The sequence below is a fragment of the Xiphophorus maculatus genome, chromosome 23, assembly GCF_002775205.1.
Source record: "Xiphophorus maculatus strain JP 163 A chromosome 23, X_maculatus-5.0-male, whole genome shotgun sequence".
Classification (NCBI taxonomy): Eukaryota; Metazoa; Chordata; class Actinopteri; order Cyprinodontiformes; family Poeciliidae; genus Xiphophorus; species Xiphophorus maculatus.
This window is the reverse complement of record NC_036465.1, coordinates 12,029,074-12,048,205: the sequence shown is the minus strand read 5'-3', so window position 1 is coordinate 12,048,205 and position 19,132 is coordinate 12,029,074. Positions and strand designations below refer to the sequence as shown.

Genomic DNA, 19,132 nt, shown 5'->3' with positions numbered 1-19,132 from the left:
AGATGCAACTGATCTATTTTCAAATATTCCAATAATACCCAAAGGATTTTAAAAACATAAAACAGTTACCAGTGCAAGTTTTCATGCACAGTATTACCCATTTTGGGGATTGGCAACGTAATTACTATAATACGGGAAATGGGTAAAATACAGTTGTTCACACAAACACATCAGCTGTCACTTCATAGTGCAAAACAAAGGATCTTTTTCAAATGTATGCCAAAGTAAGTTTACATATTTTATATTTTACAGTAAAAAGCACAAATGGCTCCATTTTATTGTGAAGCCTTTATTGTGAACAATTTCTGTACGAAGACATTTTATATTTAATCATATAAGAAATGTTTGCAAAAAGCCTGGTTAAAAACTTACATGGTCAAATCTACAAAACTTTAAAACCAGCAAATGCACAATGTTAATTTGTTGTCAGTCAATGCATGTTGTATCCAAACTCTACACACACAAGTGCTGCTCTAAGACATTTCATGCAGTGTGGGATGACCTCCTCTCACAGCTGAGTACACACACTCTGGTGGTGATTCTATCCTCCTCTTCACGCCTTTTGTCTTCCTTGTGGAGAAATTAAGAGCTACATAATTGGCTTCATCTCCACGAGCGCCCTGCAAACAATAATTTAATATTATTTATTATCAATATGCACATTTGGCTACAGGTACGTTTTCGAACTTTGTTAAGGCTATAAACAAGTTCATACCCTTAATTTGGGTATTGCCATTTTGTCTATTCCTACGTCTTTTGCGTTAGTTTTGCTACAACTGCTTTTCAACCAATCTAACATATAATTAAATTCATTTTACATTTTTTGGTTGTAATCCCTGTTTGGGCTTGATGACTTGAAATATCATCTGGATCTATCATAAAATCTAGACCACATTAATGCAAAAGTAAATGACTTGAATGTTATTTATTGAACTAATAAATTCATATTTTGTAGTAGCACACCATGGGTAAATTCTAGAAATTACTGATCTTTAACAGGAACAAAGGTTGATGCAAATCAACCCATTGTGGACAGCACTGTTTCATACCCAAAACCTTTAAATAACAAACAACCAGAACTATGAAGGTACAAAATGACAAACGCGTGCAAACCAATTTTTTGTACTTTCAATAATTCATTGTTTTTTATACCATCCCACTAGCTCACTATAAAGTTGACAATTATAATTCATCAGTAATATATAACTTCATTGTTGGGTAATTTGAAAATTACCCAACAATTATGCAGAAAATGTTAAATATTTTAATACAGCTGTAAATTTGACAAGCCAGCTCTACCAGACAGGGATGTCAGAATTCTGCTGAATCGGGAAAAATTACAATAAGTGTATTCTTTTTTAAATTTGGTGCAATGTGGCCACAAGAGACTTACTGTGTCTGTTGCCTGGTCCCTCGATGACTTGCATCGTCCAGATGGGTCTGTATCTGCCCCTGTCAACAAAAAGTAAAGCTGTCAGAAAGAGCTGAAATTAAAACTTAAACGTGCAAAATCAACCTTTTATTACTAAACTGCTATTTTAGTATTTATTGCAAAAGCAGAATTCTGTTTTTATAATAAGAGTACTGGTTTTAATACAAAAAATATATATATTTTACTTTTGTAATAAACTGAATGAATGGTGGTTTTTATATATGTATATTACATGTATATTTGCATGATTTTAGCTGCAACAATAGTTTTTTCCATATTTATTTATTTAAAAATATATTAGAACCACACCGTAACAAGCAAAACAGAGGAATACATGCTGAAATCTACATGTAGTTACCATTCTTCTTTTACCATCGATCCTTGTCTGTCTGGACAAACAGAGAGATAGATACATAGATATAGAGAAAACTATTATTGTGCTTTCTTATATATGTGTATGTAAGTACAAGATTCAGCCAAAGCTATTTTGGACTGCTATAGTAGTCGCTGGCTTAGATTGTTGAATGACAAAACTAGATCTTAACATGTGCTATGAATGTGTCATGAACTGTTGTGGTGAAAGCGGTGAGGGAATCGCAGTAGACCCAGATGAGATGAATGATGCAAGTTTAATGATGAAAATAGGCTTAAACAATTCCAAAAGTCCAAAAAACCTGGCAGCATAGTCGAGCGGAAGGCTAAGGCTCAGCACTGGTAGCAACAGGCTACACGCATGGACAAGACGCATTGACAAGGACCCGACAGAGACGCTGAGACACAGGTGACATTAAATACACAGGAGGGTAATCACAGAAACGAGACACACCTGGGAAACAATCAAGGGGAATCAAGGGACAACACGAAGACTCAGGGACACAGGAAACTCTAAATAAATACACAGAAAAACACAGATCCTGACAGAATGAATCATGAAATCCACATTGTGAAAGGGTTGCTAGATCTATATTTACAAGTAGGTACATGACATATACATGAAACCTTGGCATATAAGCAATATATAAATGTGCAACAAAGGAAGAATGAATTTTCTAAATTAAAATGTACAACTGTTTTTTAGATGCAACAGATATGGTCTAAAATCCATCTTTTGCCAGGAAACAGGAAGGATCATAATTTATAAAACCCAGGAGAATTTATTTTAACAGGTAAATTTAGCCAAATTCAATGGATGTACATGTGCTGTCAAACATTGTTGCTTTTAATAGATTGCAGTACTAAAAGCCAATCTGTGTTATTCCATCAAATAAATAGTAGTTCATTTTCAGTTGCAAATTCAGTTACTAAGTCTATCATATTTGTAAATTCAAATATTTCCCTTCTCTAAAACTTTACAAATATTCTGCACACTTCACACTAAGTACCCTCTGATTTCCTATTCTTTTTTCATAGAGCAAATTAGAAACTCATGCTAAACCTGATCCACTACAGTTGCGTTTCTTATAGGAAAAATAAATTGTTCAGCTATAACTGAGAGTCTTTGCATCATTTCAAAAATATTACAGAACCTATTAAAATAGGAGAGAAGAAATTCATGCATAATTTATCATAGAGTGCTGAGTAAAAAACTTGAAATAGATGTAATAGCATACGTTTTTTTATGTTTGAATTTAAACAAAAAATAGTTCATGATCTCATGTACCATTAACTTTGGAACAGTTGTACAGTTTATGTCAAACCTACCTTCACAATGTCCAACAACTCTTAGTTTTATGTAGACAATAAGAGCAACAATTAGAGTCACGCAGCACGCCAACAACACACTAAGTACAAGAACAGATGGACTGAGACATAAACCTGAAAGAACAAAAAGTTAAAGAAGAGACCATTAGTTGTGTATGTATTAGTAATAATTACTGAGTACACCATATCGGTTAAGTGTGAAATTATGAATTGAGTAAAAAAATAAAATTGTGTATTCATCCCAGGTATTTGGGTTTTGATTGAAACCAGACAAAGCTATTTTAATTTGACCGAGCAGAAACATGACTGAGAAGAAAACAATTTAATTTAAAAAAAAGTTTCAGCTCCCGATAATCTAAATAATCAAATTGTGTTTTTTAATTCAGATGAACTATATTAATTGTAAACACCAAAATGTTATATACTCTGTATTTATTTCAAAAAAATTGATCATTTTCATAACACAACTTTTAGCTGTTTATTGACTATCAATAATTTGTACATAACATACGTGTTATGTAGTCTCACTATAAAAACAGTACTTTTTAAAAATAAATAGAATTTATTTGACTTACTTGTTTCTACTTTAGTTCCTTCTCCAAACAGGATCTTCCCACATGTGACCACAGCACAGTAATACATTCCAGCATCTGAGGAGTTCTGTATAGTTTTTGACAGTCGGTAGTCACAGCTCCTTTGCTGAGCATCACAGCTGTTTTTGTTAGTATAAATAAAGCTTGAATGAGAGGCTCCGAATCCGACTCTGAACCAGAACACATTGTTTTCAGCTGGACATTGACTGGAGTTTACAGACGTCTTGGAGAGAAGAGAACAATGGAGATTAACTGTGTCCCCGTCCTGGACTGATGTCGTCTCTGGAGTTTGTCTGACATGAGTCAGTGTTCGACTGTCATGATCTAGGATGCAGTAAAAATAAATAGATTGTTAATAAAGACTATATTATGAAAATCTTGTCTGGCCTCTTTGATCTCTTTGAATAACAACAGAGCTCACCGTTTACGGCCAAGTATATCCCTGCAGCAAAACTCTGAAAATAAGCACTCCCACTTTGACAGAAATATGCTGCTTCATCCTCTTTACTGATATTCTTGATAGTAAGAGAGCACTGAGAATCCCCCGCTGTTAAATTAAAGCGACTGTTGTTAAATTGTTCACTCAGTTTTTTTTCTGTCAAGCTTCCTGTGGCAACTGTCTGGAGCATATGTCCAAGCGGCTGCTTGTACCAGTAGAAGAATTTGCGCTCGGTCTTTGTAACTGGACAATGCAGAGTAACATTCCCGCCAACTTCAACCAGTTTCAAAGAGATCTGATGAGGAATTTCATCAGTTTGACTCAGGGCTGGAAAAAAAATGGAGATGATTAAAAATTAAAAATTAAAAAGCCCATTGCATAACTTTACAAAGCTGTACTGAAACAAAACTTCTCTTAATTTGTGATCTAATAAATGTGAACATACTGAATAAAGGTGGTACTTACAAGCCATAGAGAGAAAAAACAGAGCAGATAGTTTTTTGGCCATTGTGTTGAATGAAAAGAAAAACAACAAACGTACAAAAAAACACCAGTCTAACACTACTCATTCCTTCCTCAGTAAATGAAGGTTTAGCCTTATGATCTTCAAGGTGTCAAAGAACAAATAGTTCTGATTGGCTAAAATGGTAGAAGTGCACTCCCTTCAAAAACAAGCCAGTCTATGATTGAAATAAACAAACAAAGGTGAATAAATTTTCAGAAATTATGAATGTCTTAATTTTGATATAAAACAAAAAGACAAATAAAGGCACTGCCCGAATTTTCATAGGTAATTATTTTAAATAGATATAGAGGTTTACACTGAAAATACACCTCTTTCTCTGTCTCTTTATATATATATATATATATATATATATATATATTAGTAATAGTGGAGGTTGTTTTGGTATTGATTTTAAAAGCTTGAAAGGAGAATGTGACTCGCATGTAAAACGGGGCAAAAAAGTTGATTCTTTTCTAAAGTAGTTAACGTCCATTACAGCTATTTTTTTGTTCCAGTTGTTGCCTTCACAGCATCATCTGGAGAGATGTTGCTCACAGTTGGTCAAATGAACAAAACTGGTGGCCATTTTGTGAAAAATAAACTTCACACCTGTAAGATGATTAACTCTGCGATTGGACCGTGATGAGAGTCAGCATATGGTTTTCCAACTCCTGCATTTACAGTATATACAGTGTTTGATCATAACATTCTGATATTGGTTGGTACTGTGTTAAAACTAGTTCAGATCATATTAGATAAACCAGAACACAAATCAAGGCAAATATGACACATGAGATTCCTCAAGGCTCCATTTTGGGCTACTCTTATTCAGTATTTTTGTGATCCCACTACTTTAGAACATTGAGTATCACATCATCGAACACAACACGTATATTGATGATCAGTAGTGATTTTCGATCATAGCACATGCATGATTCATTTGCAATGTGGATACAGAGTGGAATAGTTCTCTGACCGTAGGAAGTATACTGCAGAACAACTGTGAGACTGACTACAGTGCTTAGTGCAGGGGCTCAAACCAGCACTTTCTGCTCACTCAAGACAGTTGGTACAGAGCAATTGGTGCTTTCACAAGTCTTAATTAACAGAGCAAAGTCACTAATTTCTTTTTCTGAAAATAAAATAGTGAAAAAAAAGAAAGAAGTTGTTAATGGGGACTGAAACGTTGCTAACTATAGCAACAAAATAGATTAGCTGGCAACATTGTTTTCCCCCATCTTGACCACACCTTCACTGCTCATCCACACACTTGTCCCAAAGTGTCTATTCACTTTGGTGAAAGTCAGGGCCGGGGTTATGTTATTACATCGGATTTAGTTTAATTTTAATCATATGAAAGATACTGTTTTCTATTAAAATAAACTTACCATATTCACAGAAGCGAGAGCTTTAAAACAAACATCTGCATCCTTTATAAGTTTCACCCTCTGGAGAGGAGCAGATGTTGGTCAAATGTAAATAAATGAAGATGGTAATTCAGTCAGTTTTACTTCCACAGTATTGAGGAGTGATGGTGTAGCTTTGAGAAAAAACAGGGTAACATAATTTAATATCCAGATAAACCAAACTGATCCACAATACAGTGGAACAGCTGTATGGTGTCATAATAGGTAGAAGTGTTCATTGAACATTGTGATTTAATTTTTTTATGTGTTTTTTGTGTGTGTAATTTTCAAGGTGTTTCATGGTGCTAGAAATTGTTCAGGAGAAACAAATGTTAACCTGAATGTCACAAAAGGAAAATAAAAACGTCACAGACTCTCTTCTTTAATGTTTGATGTCAAAGGCCAATAATAACAATAATAATACATCCAACTTATATAGCCATTTTACAACACTCAAAGACGCTTCACCAGAAAAGGAAAAACAGACAGTTTATAAATTGTTTGACCAACAGGGGGCACTCAGTCTATGTTTAAGACATTGGGTTTAAAGCACAAGATGATCCAGTAGGCAGAAAGTACAGCAGAAGGAAAACAAGATGGTTGTTCCAGGGTACATTTTCACTTACACACCACAGAACTAAAGTCTATTACCTTACTTCTAATGTACACAATGTATATAACAAGGTCCTAATAATATGTGAGGGAATTTGTAAAACTAGCTAATGTGACATTTTCCTTGCTTTTATGGAGTAACATATATTTACGTTGAACTGGTTGCAGAGATATTTGTCAATTTCATGTCAATTAGGAATCACAACCTGTTTTGGTGTGAAAGGCTTTACATATTTTGTAGTTTAAAAATGCTTGATTATGTGTATACCATGTTTGAACCACTGTTCGTATTGTGAATTAAGAAACTGATGAGCTGGAACTGGTGCTACTAGAAACGTACCTAATATGTACCCCATTTTAATAAGTATTACATGTATTCCACCACTGCAACATAAAAGTAGTATTAACAAATATTTAATCACAGTGTATAAACAGCATGCATAATATTATATAAATATTTAAAAAAAACTTCACATAAATGCCTTTTCACCCCTTTTTGCTTGTTAAAAATGATGTAATAATTCTGGAAAAAAATAAACACAGATAATTCTATGAAAAAAAATTGTACATTATTAGGTAAGATTATAGAAAGAAAAATTATACAGTGAAGAGTCACTCATGTCTAAAAATAACATCTTGCAACATTTAGAGCAGAAAGTTTCTGTTGTCTGCTTTACAAACCTGAACACAAAGAAAGCTTACAAGAAATGTTTTGAGTATTTTATACATTTAGAAGAACAGATATTCTCTTCTCAAAAATTAAAGTCAGTTGATAGACGATAATGCCCCATTTCTTCCTTCTTGCAGTGCAGAAAAACTTAGTCAGCAGATTCCTATTTGGATCCTTAAAAAAAATTGTTTCAAGAAATATCAGAACTGGGATGTATTTCATATGGCTGAGTTTTCAAAATATAGCAAAAAAGAACTGCAAGTTTTGTGTAAGAAAATTAATACACTTGAGTATTAATTTGCTCAAGTGTAGTAACAAGCATGTTCACAAAGGTGAACATGCTTGTTACTACATGCCGTGTTAGTTGATCAAATTAGTAAAAGACAGAAAAGTAAAAATATTCTAAATTGATGTAAACTCAACTGTTTCTTTATTTTTTGCTAATTCTCAAAGAATTGAGCAGGTGTTTTGTGATATTCTACCAGCAAAAGGTTTTGTAATAAACTTTAACAGTTTAGAAACAAAAGTATAATCTTACCTTTAATCTCTGGAGAATATAAGAATTGAAATCACAATCACACAAAGACCCAACAGCACAGCCAAGACAATTAGAACAGGTGCCAAAGGTTTACCTTGCAAAACAGATAAATACATTATTAAATAAATAAGTACATATCAGATGTTATTTGTTAAGCTTTAATTCAATTATTAAATGTGTTTCTGACAAGCAAATTTACTTGAATAAGAAATTGTTAATAAATGCATATTTGGTCAAATAAACAGATTTTAATACTAAGATTACGCTAACTATTAATCTATAAAAATCTAAAAATAAAATGGTGTGTGATTCTACTTTTGTCCCCAAGAAAGAACATAAGTAAAAGTGTAAATTTATCAGCTCTGAGTAGGGAAATGTACAGAACGACCTTGAAGTTATGATGTCACACAGATGTTGGTACTTCACATCACAGGATTTAAACTGATGATGAAATGTTGTATAAAAAACCATATTTTTTCAAAAGCAAAAAAAAACAAAAACTTTTTTAATAGTTTATCTTGGTTCGCACACTGACAGCTCTCAGTCTTCAGCCAGACCTGATATCTAGAACAGAATGAAACTGTAAGAAAAAAACAAAGTTAGTGTTTCAAAGTGCATCTAATTTTTTATACATACTTGTCTCTACTTTGGTTCCTTCTCCAAGCAAGATCTTTCCACATGTGACCACAGCACAGTAATATGTCCCAGTATCTGAGGAGTTCTGTATAGTTCTGGACAGCTGGGAGACACAGCTTCTATTACTACTCCTGTTCTTCTGGGTGTAAATAAAATTCAGATGTGATTCTCCAAATCCAGCTCTGAACCAGTACACATTGTAATCAGATAGATTATGACTGGTGTCTCTACTGCTGTATAGAAGAGAACAGTGGAGATTAACTGTGTCCCCCTCCTGGACTGATGTCGTTTCTGGAGTTTGTCTGACATGAGTCAGTGTTTGACTCTTACATTCTAAAATGTAATAAAAATAAAAAAAACAAACTGTTAGACTATTACATGGAAATCTTGTCTGACCTAAAATTAGATGTTTGTTATAACATAACAGAGCTTACCGTTTACGGCCAAGTATATCCCTGTAGAAAATCTCTGAAAATAAGCAGTCCCACTTTGACAGAAATATGTTGCTTCATCCTCTTTAATGATATCCTTGATAATAAGAGAGTATTGAGAATCTCCTGCCGCAAATTTAAAGCGGTTGTCGGGAAATTGTTCACTCAGTTTCTGTTCTCCTAAAACTGATGTAGCAACTGTCTGGAGCATATGTCCAAGCGGCTGCTTGTACCAGTAGAAGAAGTTGCCATCCTTGTTAGAACCTGGACAACGCAGAGTAACATTCCCGCCAACTTCAACCACTTTCAAAGGGATCTGATGAGGAACCTCATTAGTTTGAGTCAGAGCTAAAAAGTGAGGTAAATGTTAAATATTAGCCATACATGAGACACTATACTGTACAGAGAAGCTCTTTAATTTATTAAAATATTTTATGTAAAGCTGTATACTTACATGCTGCCGTCAGAAGAATCAAAGCAGTGAGTTTTCTAATCATTGTGACAAAATGCATTTTGCAGAACTGACAACTTGCTACTCAAATGAAGGTTTACTCAAAATATCTTCAAAGTCTGTATAGTGAACACTGTTGTGATTGGCTGAAAAGTGGAGAGTGCACTCCCTCTAATGTTACAGCCTATATGGGCTGCTCAAACATCCCTTAATGATCAGCGTTATAATCCTCTTTATTCAAATATCAATTGAATATAGTGACTGATAATGTTTTTATGTGAATGTTTAGTTTTTAATTGTGAGAATTTCTCAAAACGATGTGGTTTTCTGTCTAAAAAAAACTGAAAGATGAATTGATTCAATTGTAAAGTGATAGCATGTAGTATTTAGATAATTTAATACTGAAAAGAAGATTGATTTATCCCTACATTGAACACTGAAAGGGAACCTGGTAATTTTTTAAGTTAAATATAAAGTTTAACCAAAGATTAAAGAGGTTCAGGAAAAGATCCATCATGGGATTGTTGGGTTCTGACTTGAGAGAACTTGAAAACTTCTATTCGATTTGAAATGTTGGCAGAGGAATTGGGTTGAGCAGAAAGTGAAAAGGGAAAAGGTTTGCTAGGCTAGGAGCTTCTAAGTTTGTATTTTTGTTTTGTGTTTGGAGGGTTCTTCCAGATACACAGCTCAATGAAGCGCTTGGCGACAGAGTTGGGCAAGAAGAGCAAAGGAAATGGACCATTGGGTTTATCTGAAAACATATCAGTGAATATGAAGAAATCCTGAGGGTCAGTCACTGGGTAATATCATGTAGTACAATTAGAGAATAATTCTGAGGTCATTCTCAAATATCATAAAGAAATCTAATTTCACATGGGGTTGGTTGGTTGGCTGGATGGATGGATGGATGGATGGATGGTTGGTTGGATGGATGGATGGATGGATAGAAACATGCAATGTTCTCACAGTGAATTATTGAACAATGTGAAATCTTTATTGTGAACAATTTTTATACAGAGTTACTTTTTATACCATCATCCAATTCTATGAGAAGAAGTTTGAAAAAAAACATGGTTTAAAACATTTTAGTAAATTTTAGTAAAATTTGCAGAGATGCAAAACCAACAAATGCACAATGTTAATTTGTTGTCAGTCATGCAAGCATGTTGTGTCCAAACTCTACACACACAAGTCCTGCTCTAAGACATTTCATGCAGTGTGGGATGACCTCCTCTCACAGCTGAGTACACACACTCTGGTGGTGATTCTGTTCTCTTCTTTACACCTTTTGTCTTCCTTGTAGAGAAATTAAGAGCTACATAATTGACTTCATCTCCACGAGCGCCCTGCAAATAATTATTTTGCATTACTTACTGTAATAAAGCACATTATTAATGTCATGTTCGAGCTTCGCCAATTGATATCCCCATTTTGAGTATTGCCATTTTGTCCCATCCTGCTTCCACTTTGTTACTTCACATAAAGCATTTCAAAATGTATCGTCACACCATGGAGTGACGCATCTTTGGTGTGGTTAGGTATGTTGTTGAATTGTGGTGATAGTGTATCAGACATATACTTTAATATAATTTTACCATAACTGAAATATGCAACTCATTCTGATTTATTTTGGTTCTGATCCATGTTTGGGCCAGATGACTTGAAATACCATCATCCGATTTTATGAGAAAAAGTCTGTAATGTCTCTATCACATTAAAGCAACAGTGAATGACCTAGATGTTACTTATTGAACTAATAATGCAAATTTTGTATTGGCAGACCATGGGTATATTATATAAATAACTGATTCTTGATCAATACAAATCACATGATAGAGAACAATGTTTTATACCTAAAAACATCAGGTAAGAAACAGACAAAACAATAAAGGTACAAAATGGCAAAGGTGTACAATAACCAATATCCTGTAGTTCCAGTAACCTAACATTTTGTTTTATAATACCGTCACACTTGCTCATGATGAAGTTTATAATTAAAATTAATCAGCAATACCTTCACTGTAGTAATACCATTCTTCCTAATGGTATTATAACCTAATACCATTAGGTAGAAAGCCTGAATTGTCTTGAAAATTTACAATAACTGTATTCGTCTTTAAATTTGACGCATTGTGGCAATCAGACTTACTGTGTCACTTGGTTGGTTTCCCAATGTCTTCTGTCGTCCAGACGGACCTGTATTTGCCCCTGTCAACAGAAATAAATCTGTCAGAATGAGCCAAGATTAAAACTAAGATTCACTAGAATTTATCGCATCGTGTTCTGTGAATGTACAAGTGAATGTTTTCAATTTTCTTTTTGGATTTGTACAATTTTATCTGTAGCAAATCACTTTTTCAGTTTTCCAATTTATATTATATTATGTTTATTTAAAAAAAGATATATAAGAGATATATAACATATACAGGCACACACTCACACACACATGCATAAATATGAAACAGGAAGGTTCATAATTAAAACCCAGATCTATCTAGCAAAACGCAATATATGCGCACATGCTGTCAAACATTGCTGCCCTCAACAGTAGACTAAAGTACTAAACTTTTCTACCACAAAGAAAATAGATTGCAAATTTATTTGCAAAGACTATCAGATTTCTAAATATAAATATTTCCCTTCTCTAAACCTTCGGAGTATTCTGAAATTAACTAACACTATTGCAGCTGTTGATTTCACGATCAAGGTTTTATCAAAGAGAGAATCAGGTCAGGCTAAATCACATCCACTACAGCTAGGAAATAAAACTTTCAGCTTTAACTATCAAATAGAAAATTTATATTGTATCAAAATGATTGCACAAGTTAATAAAATAGGAGAGAATAAATTAATACATATATTATACTGACTAGGCACTTGAAATAGTTCTAATAGTATACATTTGAATATGCTTAAATTTAAACGAACCTTAATACCCTGATAGAAATAACTCAAAATCTCATGTACCTTTGTTATTGGAAGAGTTCTGTATATGACAAACCTACCTTCCAAATGTCCAAAAACTTTTTGTTTTATGTAGACAATAAGAGAAATAATTAGCGTCACACAGCACGCCAACAGCACACTAAGTACAAGAACAGCTGGATTGAATTGTGAACCTGAAGGAGCAAAAAAGACAAAGAAGAGACTTTTAATACTGTATGTATTAGTAATAATTACACTGAGTTTTTTCAAGCACTCAGAGATCAAATGGTTCATAATAAATGTTCCGTTAACTAAGTCGAGCAAATTAAGTTGGACATAAATATATCATATCAGAGAGGTATGAAGTATTTAGTACATAAGAGTAAAAAAGGGGAATTGTTTGTCCTGAGCATTTTGCTTTTACTTTCAACCAAGAAAAGAAATTCTAATATTACAATATTCAGGGATGCAAGAAAAAGCATGCTCCAGGAAACAAATTTTGTCAGACGTTGTCAGTTGTCTTCATCAGATAATCTAAATAATCAACTTTTCCTTTTCAGATGAAATATCTGAAAATCAGGTAGGAAACCTGATACCTACTGCATAATCTTTCAAAGAAATTAGGTATTTCTAAATCATACTCAAATTTGTACTATTTATTAATTGAAACCATTAACAATTTCAGCATTTAGCAGTTAAGATACTTCTTTGGACATTACCTCAAAGTGCATATGATTGATTATACGTACTCATCTTTACTTTAGTTCCTTCTCCAAACAAGATCTTTCCACATGTGACCACAGCACAGTAATACATCCCAGTATCTGAGGAGTTCTGTATAGTTCTGGACAGCTGGGAGACACAGCTTCTATTACTACTCCTGTTCTTCTGGGTGTAAATAAAATTCAGATGTGATTCTCCAAATCCAGCTCTGAACCAGTACACATTGTAATCAGATAGATTATGACTGGTGTCTTTACTGCTGGAGAGAAGAGAACAGTGGAGATTAACTGTGTCCCCCTCCTGGACTGATGTCGTTTCTGGAGTTTGTCTGACATGAGTCAGTGTTTGACTTTTACAATCTAAAATGTCATAAAAAAAACGAAAAATTAAAAAACTGTTAGACTATTACATGGAAATCTTGTCTGACCTAAAATTAGATGTTTGTTATAACATAACAGAGCTTACCGTTTACGGCCAAGTATATCCCTGTAGAAAATCTCTGAAAATAAGCAGTCCCACTTTGACAGAAATATGTTGCTTCATCCTCTTTAATGATATCCTTGATAATAAGAGAGTATTGAGAATCTCCTGCCGCAAATTTAAAGCGATTGTCGGGAAATTGTTCACTCAGTTTCTGTTCTCCTAAAACTGATGTAGCAACTGTCTGGAGCATATGTCCAAGCGGCTGCTTGTACCAGTAGAAGAAGTTGCCATCCTTGTTAGAACCTGGACAACGCAGAGTAACATTCCCGCCAACTTCAACCACTTTCAAAGGGATCTGATGAGGAACCTCATTAGTTTGAGTCAGAGCTACAAAGGGAGAAAAAAATAATTAAAATTTTTAAAAGAAACCAAACACAGAACTTTACAATACTTAGCTCAACTGAATAAGTACATTCCTCTATATGTTGTCTATCAAGTAGAAACATGCTGCATAAATGTGATACTTACAAGCTATAGTGAGAACAACCAGAGCAGACAGTCTTTTGGTCATTGTCGCATCAAAAAATAAACAAAAAACACTAGTCTAACACTGATGATTACTTCCTCTCTAAGTGAAGTTGTAGTCTCAGGTCTTCAATGTGTTCAAAAGGCAAATTGTTCTGATTGGCTGAAAGGTTGGAAGTGCACACCCTCGGAAAATAGGCCAATCTGTGACTGAATTTAGTAAAACAAGTGAATCAAGTTTTAGAAAACATAAACGTCCTAAACAATTTTGTTAATTTTGATAACAAAACAAAAAGACAAATAAATGTAAGGCACTGCAAAAAAATCTCTGATAAATCATTTTAAATAATTTTTTTAAATTAGATTTCCAAGAAGTCTGATATTTACACTGAAAATTAACCCAATACAAATATGTTCTTAATTATTTTTGCCATAATGTACCTCAGATATTTTCATAACAAAGCACAACTTAACAATATTTCTTTTTCTATATGAACATAACTTCTGGACCTCTAATTAAACTTCATGTTCATATGGCAATGGCTCGTTGATTTGAAAAGCTGAGCTTAAAAAGAAAATGAAATGGTCAAAAAATAAATTTTTACAACCAGCCCCTGATTTTTTAAGGCAGTTCACTCTCAGTACATCTAATCTGTCGTACCAGACAGATTAGATGTACTTTGTTTCCAAAGATGGCGGCGTGCGTAGACGCAGCGGCTCTGTGCTCACCGACCCGAAGTTTGTCTTTTCCACTTTGCTCGGTTAAAAACACCTACAACCGACAAAATTTACTGGCCATTGGTCAAGCAATCGGGGGAAGTCTGTCACGGGAGCTTTTCCGTGTCCACAACAACATTCCGGTCGATATTGCACGGACACCGGGCTCTCCCTGGATTACAATCCCAGTATCTACGACAGGGCGACAGCGCAGAGATCGTAAACAAAAGAGGGGTTGTCGCAGCGGCATGTTAGCGAGGCTCAGGAAACAGCCACACAAACCACCGCTACCAAGCATTTTTCTCTCCAACGTGAGGTCTCTCGCTAACAAACTGGACGAATGGAAGCTGTGGATTGCAACTGACAACCTCATCCGGGAATGCTGCATTCTGTTGATCACGGAGACGTGGTTAAATCCAACCATACCGGACCCGGAGATCGAGCTAGCAGGCTACACAGCACACCGACAGGACCGATCAGTGAGCTCAGGTAAGAAAAGAGGAGGTGGACTATGCATTTATGTAAATAACAGCTGGTGTACGAACTCCACAGTAGTTGTTAGCCACTGTTCTCCAGGCGTGGAGTTCATCACAATTAAATGCAGACCCCGATACCTCCCACGTGAGTTTCAGGCCATTCTACTCACTGCGGTTTACATAGCACCGGATGCTAACGCTAGCTCGGCCGTGGGACTCCTGCATGATACTATCAGCAACAACCAGAACAAGTACCCCGAGGCTGTTCACATCGTCTCTGGGGACTTTAATCATGCTGATCTGAAATCAGTCCTCCCCAAATTCCATCAACACGTAAAGTGCACAACCAGGGGTGATAAAACTCTGGACAAGCTGTACACAAACATCAGACAAGCATACAGGGCTAAACCCTTAGCACACCTTGGCCAGTCTGATCACGTGTCCCTGCTACTGATCCCTGCTTACACCCCCCTGCGGAAAGGTGTCCCAAGTACAACCTGGACTGTCACCATCTGGCCTGAGGATGCCTCTCACCAACTACAGGACTGCTTCCAGAGAACTGACTGGGAGGTTTTTGCACATCAGGACCTGGAGAACTACACCTCAGTAGTCTTGGACTACATCAGGTTCTGCACGGACAATGTCACCAGGAAAAGACTCATGAGGATCTATCCGAATAGGAAACCCTGGATGACTAAGGAGGTCCATGGCCTCTTGAAAGCCAGGAACACTGCTTTCAGGTCTGGGGACAAAGCACTCTACAGTTCTGCCAGAGCCAACCTGAGAAGAGGCATCTGCCAAGCTAAGGCATCATACAGAGGGAAAATAGAGAAGCAGCTCAGGAGCAACAACACCAGGCAGGTGTGGCAGGGTGTTCAGCACATTACAAACTACAGATCCAGCAACCAGCCATGCACGGAGGGAACCACGTCCCTGGCAGAGAAGATGAATGTCTTCTTTGCCCACTTTGAGGCGACACCTTCCACAGCTCCATCACAGCTGCCTGTCCACAGCAGCTCTGCTCTCACAGTAGAGGAGTGTGAGGTGAGGCAGGTGATGAGGAAGGTGAACCCAAGGAAGGCTGCGGGACCTGACGGGGTGTCGGGACGGGTGCTTAAAGACTGTGCAGACCAACTGGCTGGAATCTTCACAAAGATTTTTAACCAGTCCCTGTCTCAAGCCACTGTCCCTCCCTGCCTAAAGTCCTCTATCATTGTCCCCCTGCCAAAAAGAACCAACATCAACACCCTGAACGACTACCGTCCAGTGGCACTCACACCGATCATCATGAAGTGCTTCGAGAGACTGGTGCGGAGTCACATCCTCGCTGGCCTGCCTGCTGAGCTGGACCCTCTCCAATTTGCCTACAAAGCAAAGAGGTCCACAGAGGACGCTTTATCCACAGCACTTCATGCTGCCCTGACCCACTTAGAGAAGCAGGGGAGCTACGTCAGAATGCTCTTCGTGGACTTCAGCTCAGCATTTAATACTATACTTCCCCAACGTCTGGTGTCCAAGCTAGCAAACCTTGGGCTCCCATCAGCCACCTGCAGCTGGATCCTGGACTTCCTAACAGGTCGCTCCCAGAGGGTCAGACTGGGCCCCCACACCTCCACTGCTCTGAGCCTGAACACCGGATCGCCACAGGGTTGCGTGCTCAGCCCACTTCTCTACACCCTCTACACTCATGACTGTGTCTCCAAACACCTCAGCAACAAGATCATAAAGTTTGCAGATGACACGACTGTTGTTGGTCTCATCTCAGGCGGGAAGGGGGAGCTGGAGTACAGGGATGAGGTGAAGCGGCTGTCAGAGTGGTGCAAAGTCAATAACCTGCTCCTCAACACCTCCAAAACAAAGGAGCTGGTGATCGACTTCAGGAAGAACAAAACGGACATCCAGCCTCTCACCATCAGTGGGACCTGTGTGGAGAGGGTCCCAGTGTTCAGGTTTCTGGGCATGGAGTTGGAGGACAAGCTAATCTGGAGCACCAACACCAAGGAGCTGTTGAAGAAGGCACAGCAGAGACTATACTTTCTGAGAATACTCAAGAAGAACCGTCTCCCCTCAGACCTGCTGCAGGCCTTCTATCACTGCTCCATAGAGAGTGTGCTCACGTACAGTCTGTGTGTCTGGTACAGCAGTAGCACATCTGCGGACAAGAAGGCGCTCCAGAGGGTTGTTAGGGCAGCAGAGAGAACCATAGGCTGCCCCCTCCCCACTATGGAACAGATTTACACTTCCAGGCTCCACAAGAAAGTTTTGGACATTTTAAATGACTCTTCACACCCTGGCCATGGTCTCTTCCAGCTGCTGCCATCAGGCAAGAGATACAGAGCAATAAAAACCAGGACAAATCGCCTAAAAAACAGTTTTTACCCGATGGCAATCATGGCACTAAACTCAAAGACTCAAAGGCATAAGAACTTCTGCTCTTGACAACACTTTGTTAAAAATTTAAATTCTGTTGCGACACCTCCAGGTGCTGCAACCATCTTCTGATGTCTATTTATTTCTCATTTTGTACTATTTATTTCTTTATCTTTGTATATTATGTATATACACATAACCTGCATCTTAACTCGAGTAGAGCAAATCTCAATCTCATTGTAATCTGTTGATGACAATGACAAATAAATCTTATCTTATCTTATCATTAAAGTAGTTGGCTTCATAGAATCTGGAAATTGTTCATGGGTGGTCACATCAACAAAACTTGTGGCCATTTCACAAAAAAAACAAAACATCCTCTCTAAATGAAAAGAGGTGATTAACAAGATGATTAACCCTGCCAACAAACCAGGATGAGAATTAGCTCCTCTAATTAGCTTGGAGGTTAAAGATTCGCAAATGCTGCTTGAATGTGCAGTAATTGATTACAACATGTTGGCAAATATGAGAGGAGATGATTGTATTGGTCTGTGCTGTGTTAAAACTGGTTCAGATTATATTAGATAAACCAGAACACAACTCAAGGCACAATATCACATGTGAGATACCTAAAGGGGAGCTTTTTTTAGCATTTATTTGATCCTACAACTTCAGAACATTGGGTACCACATCATCTCCCACAATAGTCTGCTGTTAACATTTCTGTGCCACTGCTTCACCACAGTCCACATATATATATATATATATATATATATATATATATATATATATATATATATATATATATATATAGAGAGAGAGAGAGAGAGAGAGAGAGAGAGAGAGAGAGAGAGAGAGAGAGAGAGAGAGAGAGAACAAGATGTTTGCCCCAGTGGTGTACTACAACATGGCACTTAGTTGTGCTTAATACACACATGATGCTTGTAGCGGGCAACATAAGCAATACAAATACTTCATATGTGTGGCAATATTACTAAAACTACTGTATTTTTCTGACCATAAGCCGCTACTTTTTTCCCACGCTTTGAACCATGCAGCTTGTAGCCCAGTGCAGATTTTTCTTCAAAGGCAAGGGGGCTCTTTAGCAGGAAGTGAATCTTTGGAAGTCAAAATTGTAAATCAGGAAAATAATTTCTGTTCCAAATGATTTTCATTTAGAACAAGCACATGCTAGCTAGCAGCAGGCACGATGGAGAAAAGTTTTCAAACTCATTACCCCTCATCATGGAAACAACACGGAGAAGTGCATATGATGCTGCTTTTAAGTTGAAGGCTATTGATCTGGCAGTGTAGATCAATAGCCGCTGGACTTAAACTCGACGTGAATGAATCCATGGTTCGGCGTTGGAGACGCAGGGCTGCGTCCTTAATAGCAGATTTATTAAGGCTGTGTTCTTGTGGAAAACCGAGAGCGGATGAGATACCAGCAGCATTTAACCCGGGGCAGCTTTTGTATGTTCTTTTCCATTTTTTTTTTTTTTTAAACTTTGTGGGTGCGACTTATAATGAGATGTGCTCTATACTCCGGAAAATATGGT

The 19,132-nt window shown here is 36.8% G+C and overlaps 3 protein-coding genes across 4 annotated transcripts; all 3 read right to left on the bottom strand.

The window, feature by feature from the left end:
• Positions 1-101: 101 nt before the first annotated feature.
• On the bottom strand, positions 102-4,715 carry LOC111606932. 2 transcript variants are annotated; one of them, XM_023328393.1, is made up of 6 exons: positions 4,631-4,715; positions 4,148-4,492; positions 3,709-4,050; positions 3,134-3,247; positions 1,394-1,452; positions 102-620 (listed from the first exon to the last, which is right to left on the bottom strand). In XM_023328393.1, exons 1-6 carry the CDS (start codon positions 4,671-4,673, stop codon positions 474-476), a joined length of 1,050 nt encoding a protein of 349 aa, XP_023184161.1. In that variant the 5' UTR covers positions 4,674-4,715; the 3' UTR covers positions 102-473. The 2 variants fall into 2 exon arrangements, with proteins under 2 accessions (XP_023184161.1, XP_023184162.1); XM_023328394.1 differs by lacking the exon at positions 3,134-3,247.
• A 2,540-nt stretch (positions 4,716-7,255) lies between these two features.
• Positions 7,256-9,475, bottom strand: LOC111607071. Its single transcript, XM_023328917.1, has 5 exons — positions 9,418-9,475; positions 8,967-9,311; positions 8,533-8,865; positions 7,897-7,990; positions 7,256-7,532 (listed from the first exon to the last, which is right to left on the bottom strand). The coding sequence occupies exons 1-4, from the start codon at positions 9,473-9,475 to the stop codon at positions 7,899-7,901; spliced, it is 828 nt and encodes a 275-aa protein (XP_023184685.1). The 3' UTR covers positions 7,256-7,532; positions 7,897-7,898.
• Positions 9,476-10,402: 927 nt separating this feature from the next.
• LOC102218277 lies at positions 10,403-14,106 on the bottom strand. The gene is made up of 6 exons (XM_023328951.1): positions 14,014-14,106; positions 13,528-13,872; positions 13,089-13,421; positions 12,420-12,533; positions 11,564-11,622; positions 10,403-10,760 (listed from the first exon to the last, which is right to left on the bottom strand). The coding sequence occupies exons 1-6, from the start codon at positions 14,054-14,056 to the stop codon at positions 10,614-10,616; spliced, it is 1,041 nt and encodes a 346-aa protein (XP_023184719.1). The 5' UTR covers positions 14,057-14,106; the 3' UTR covers positions 10,403-10,613.
• Between the last annotated feature and the right edge of the window lie 5,026 nt (positions 14,107-19,132).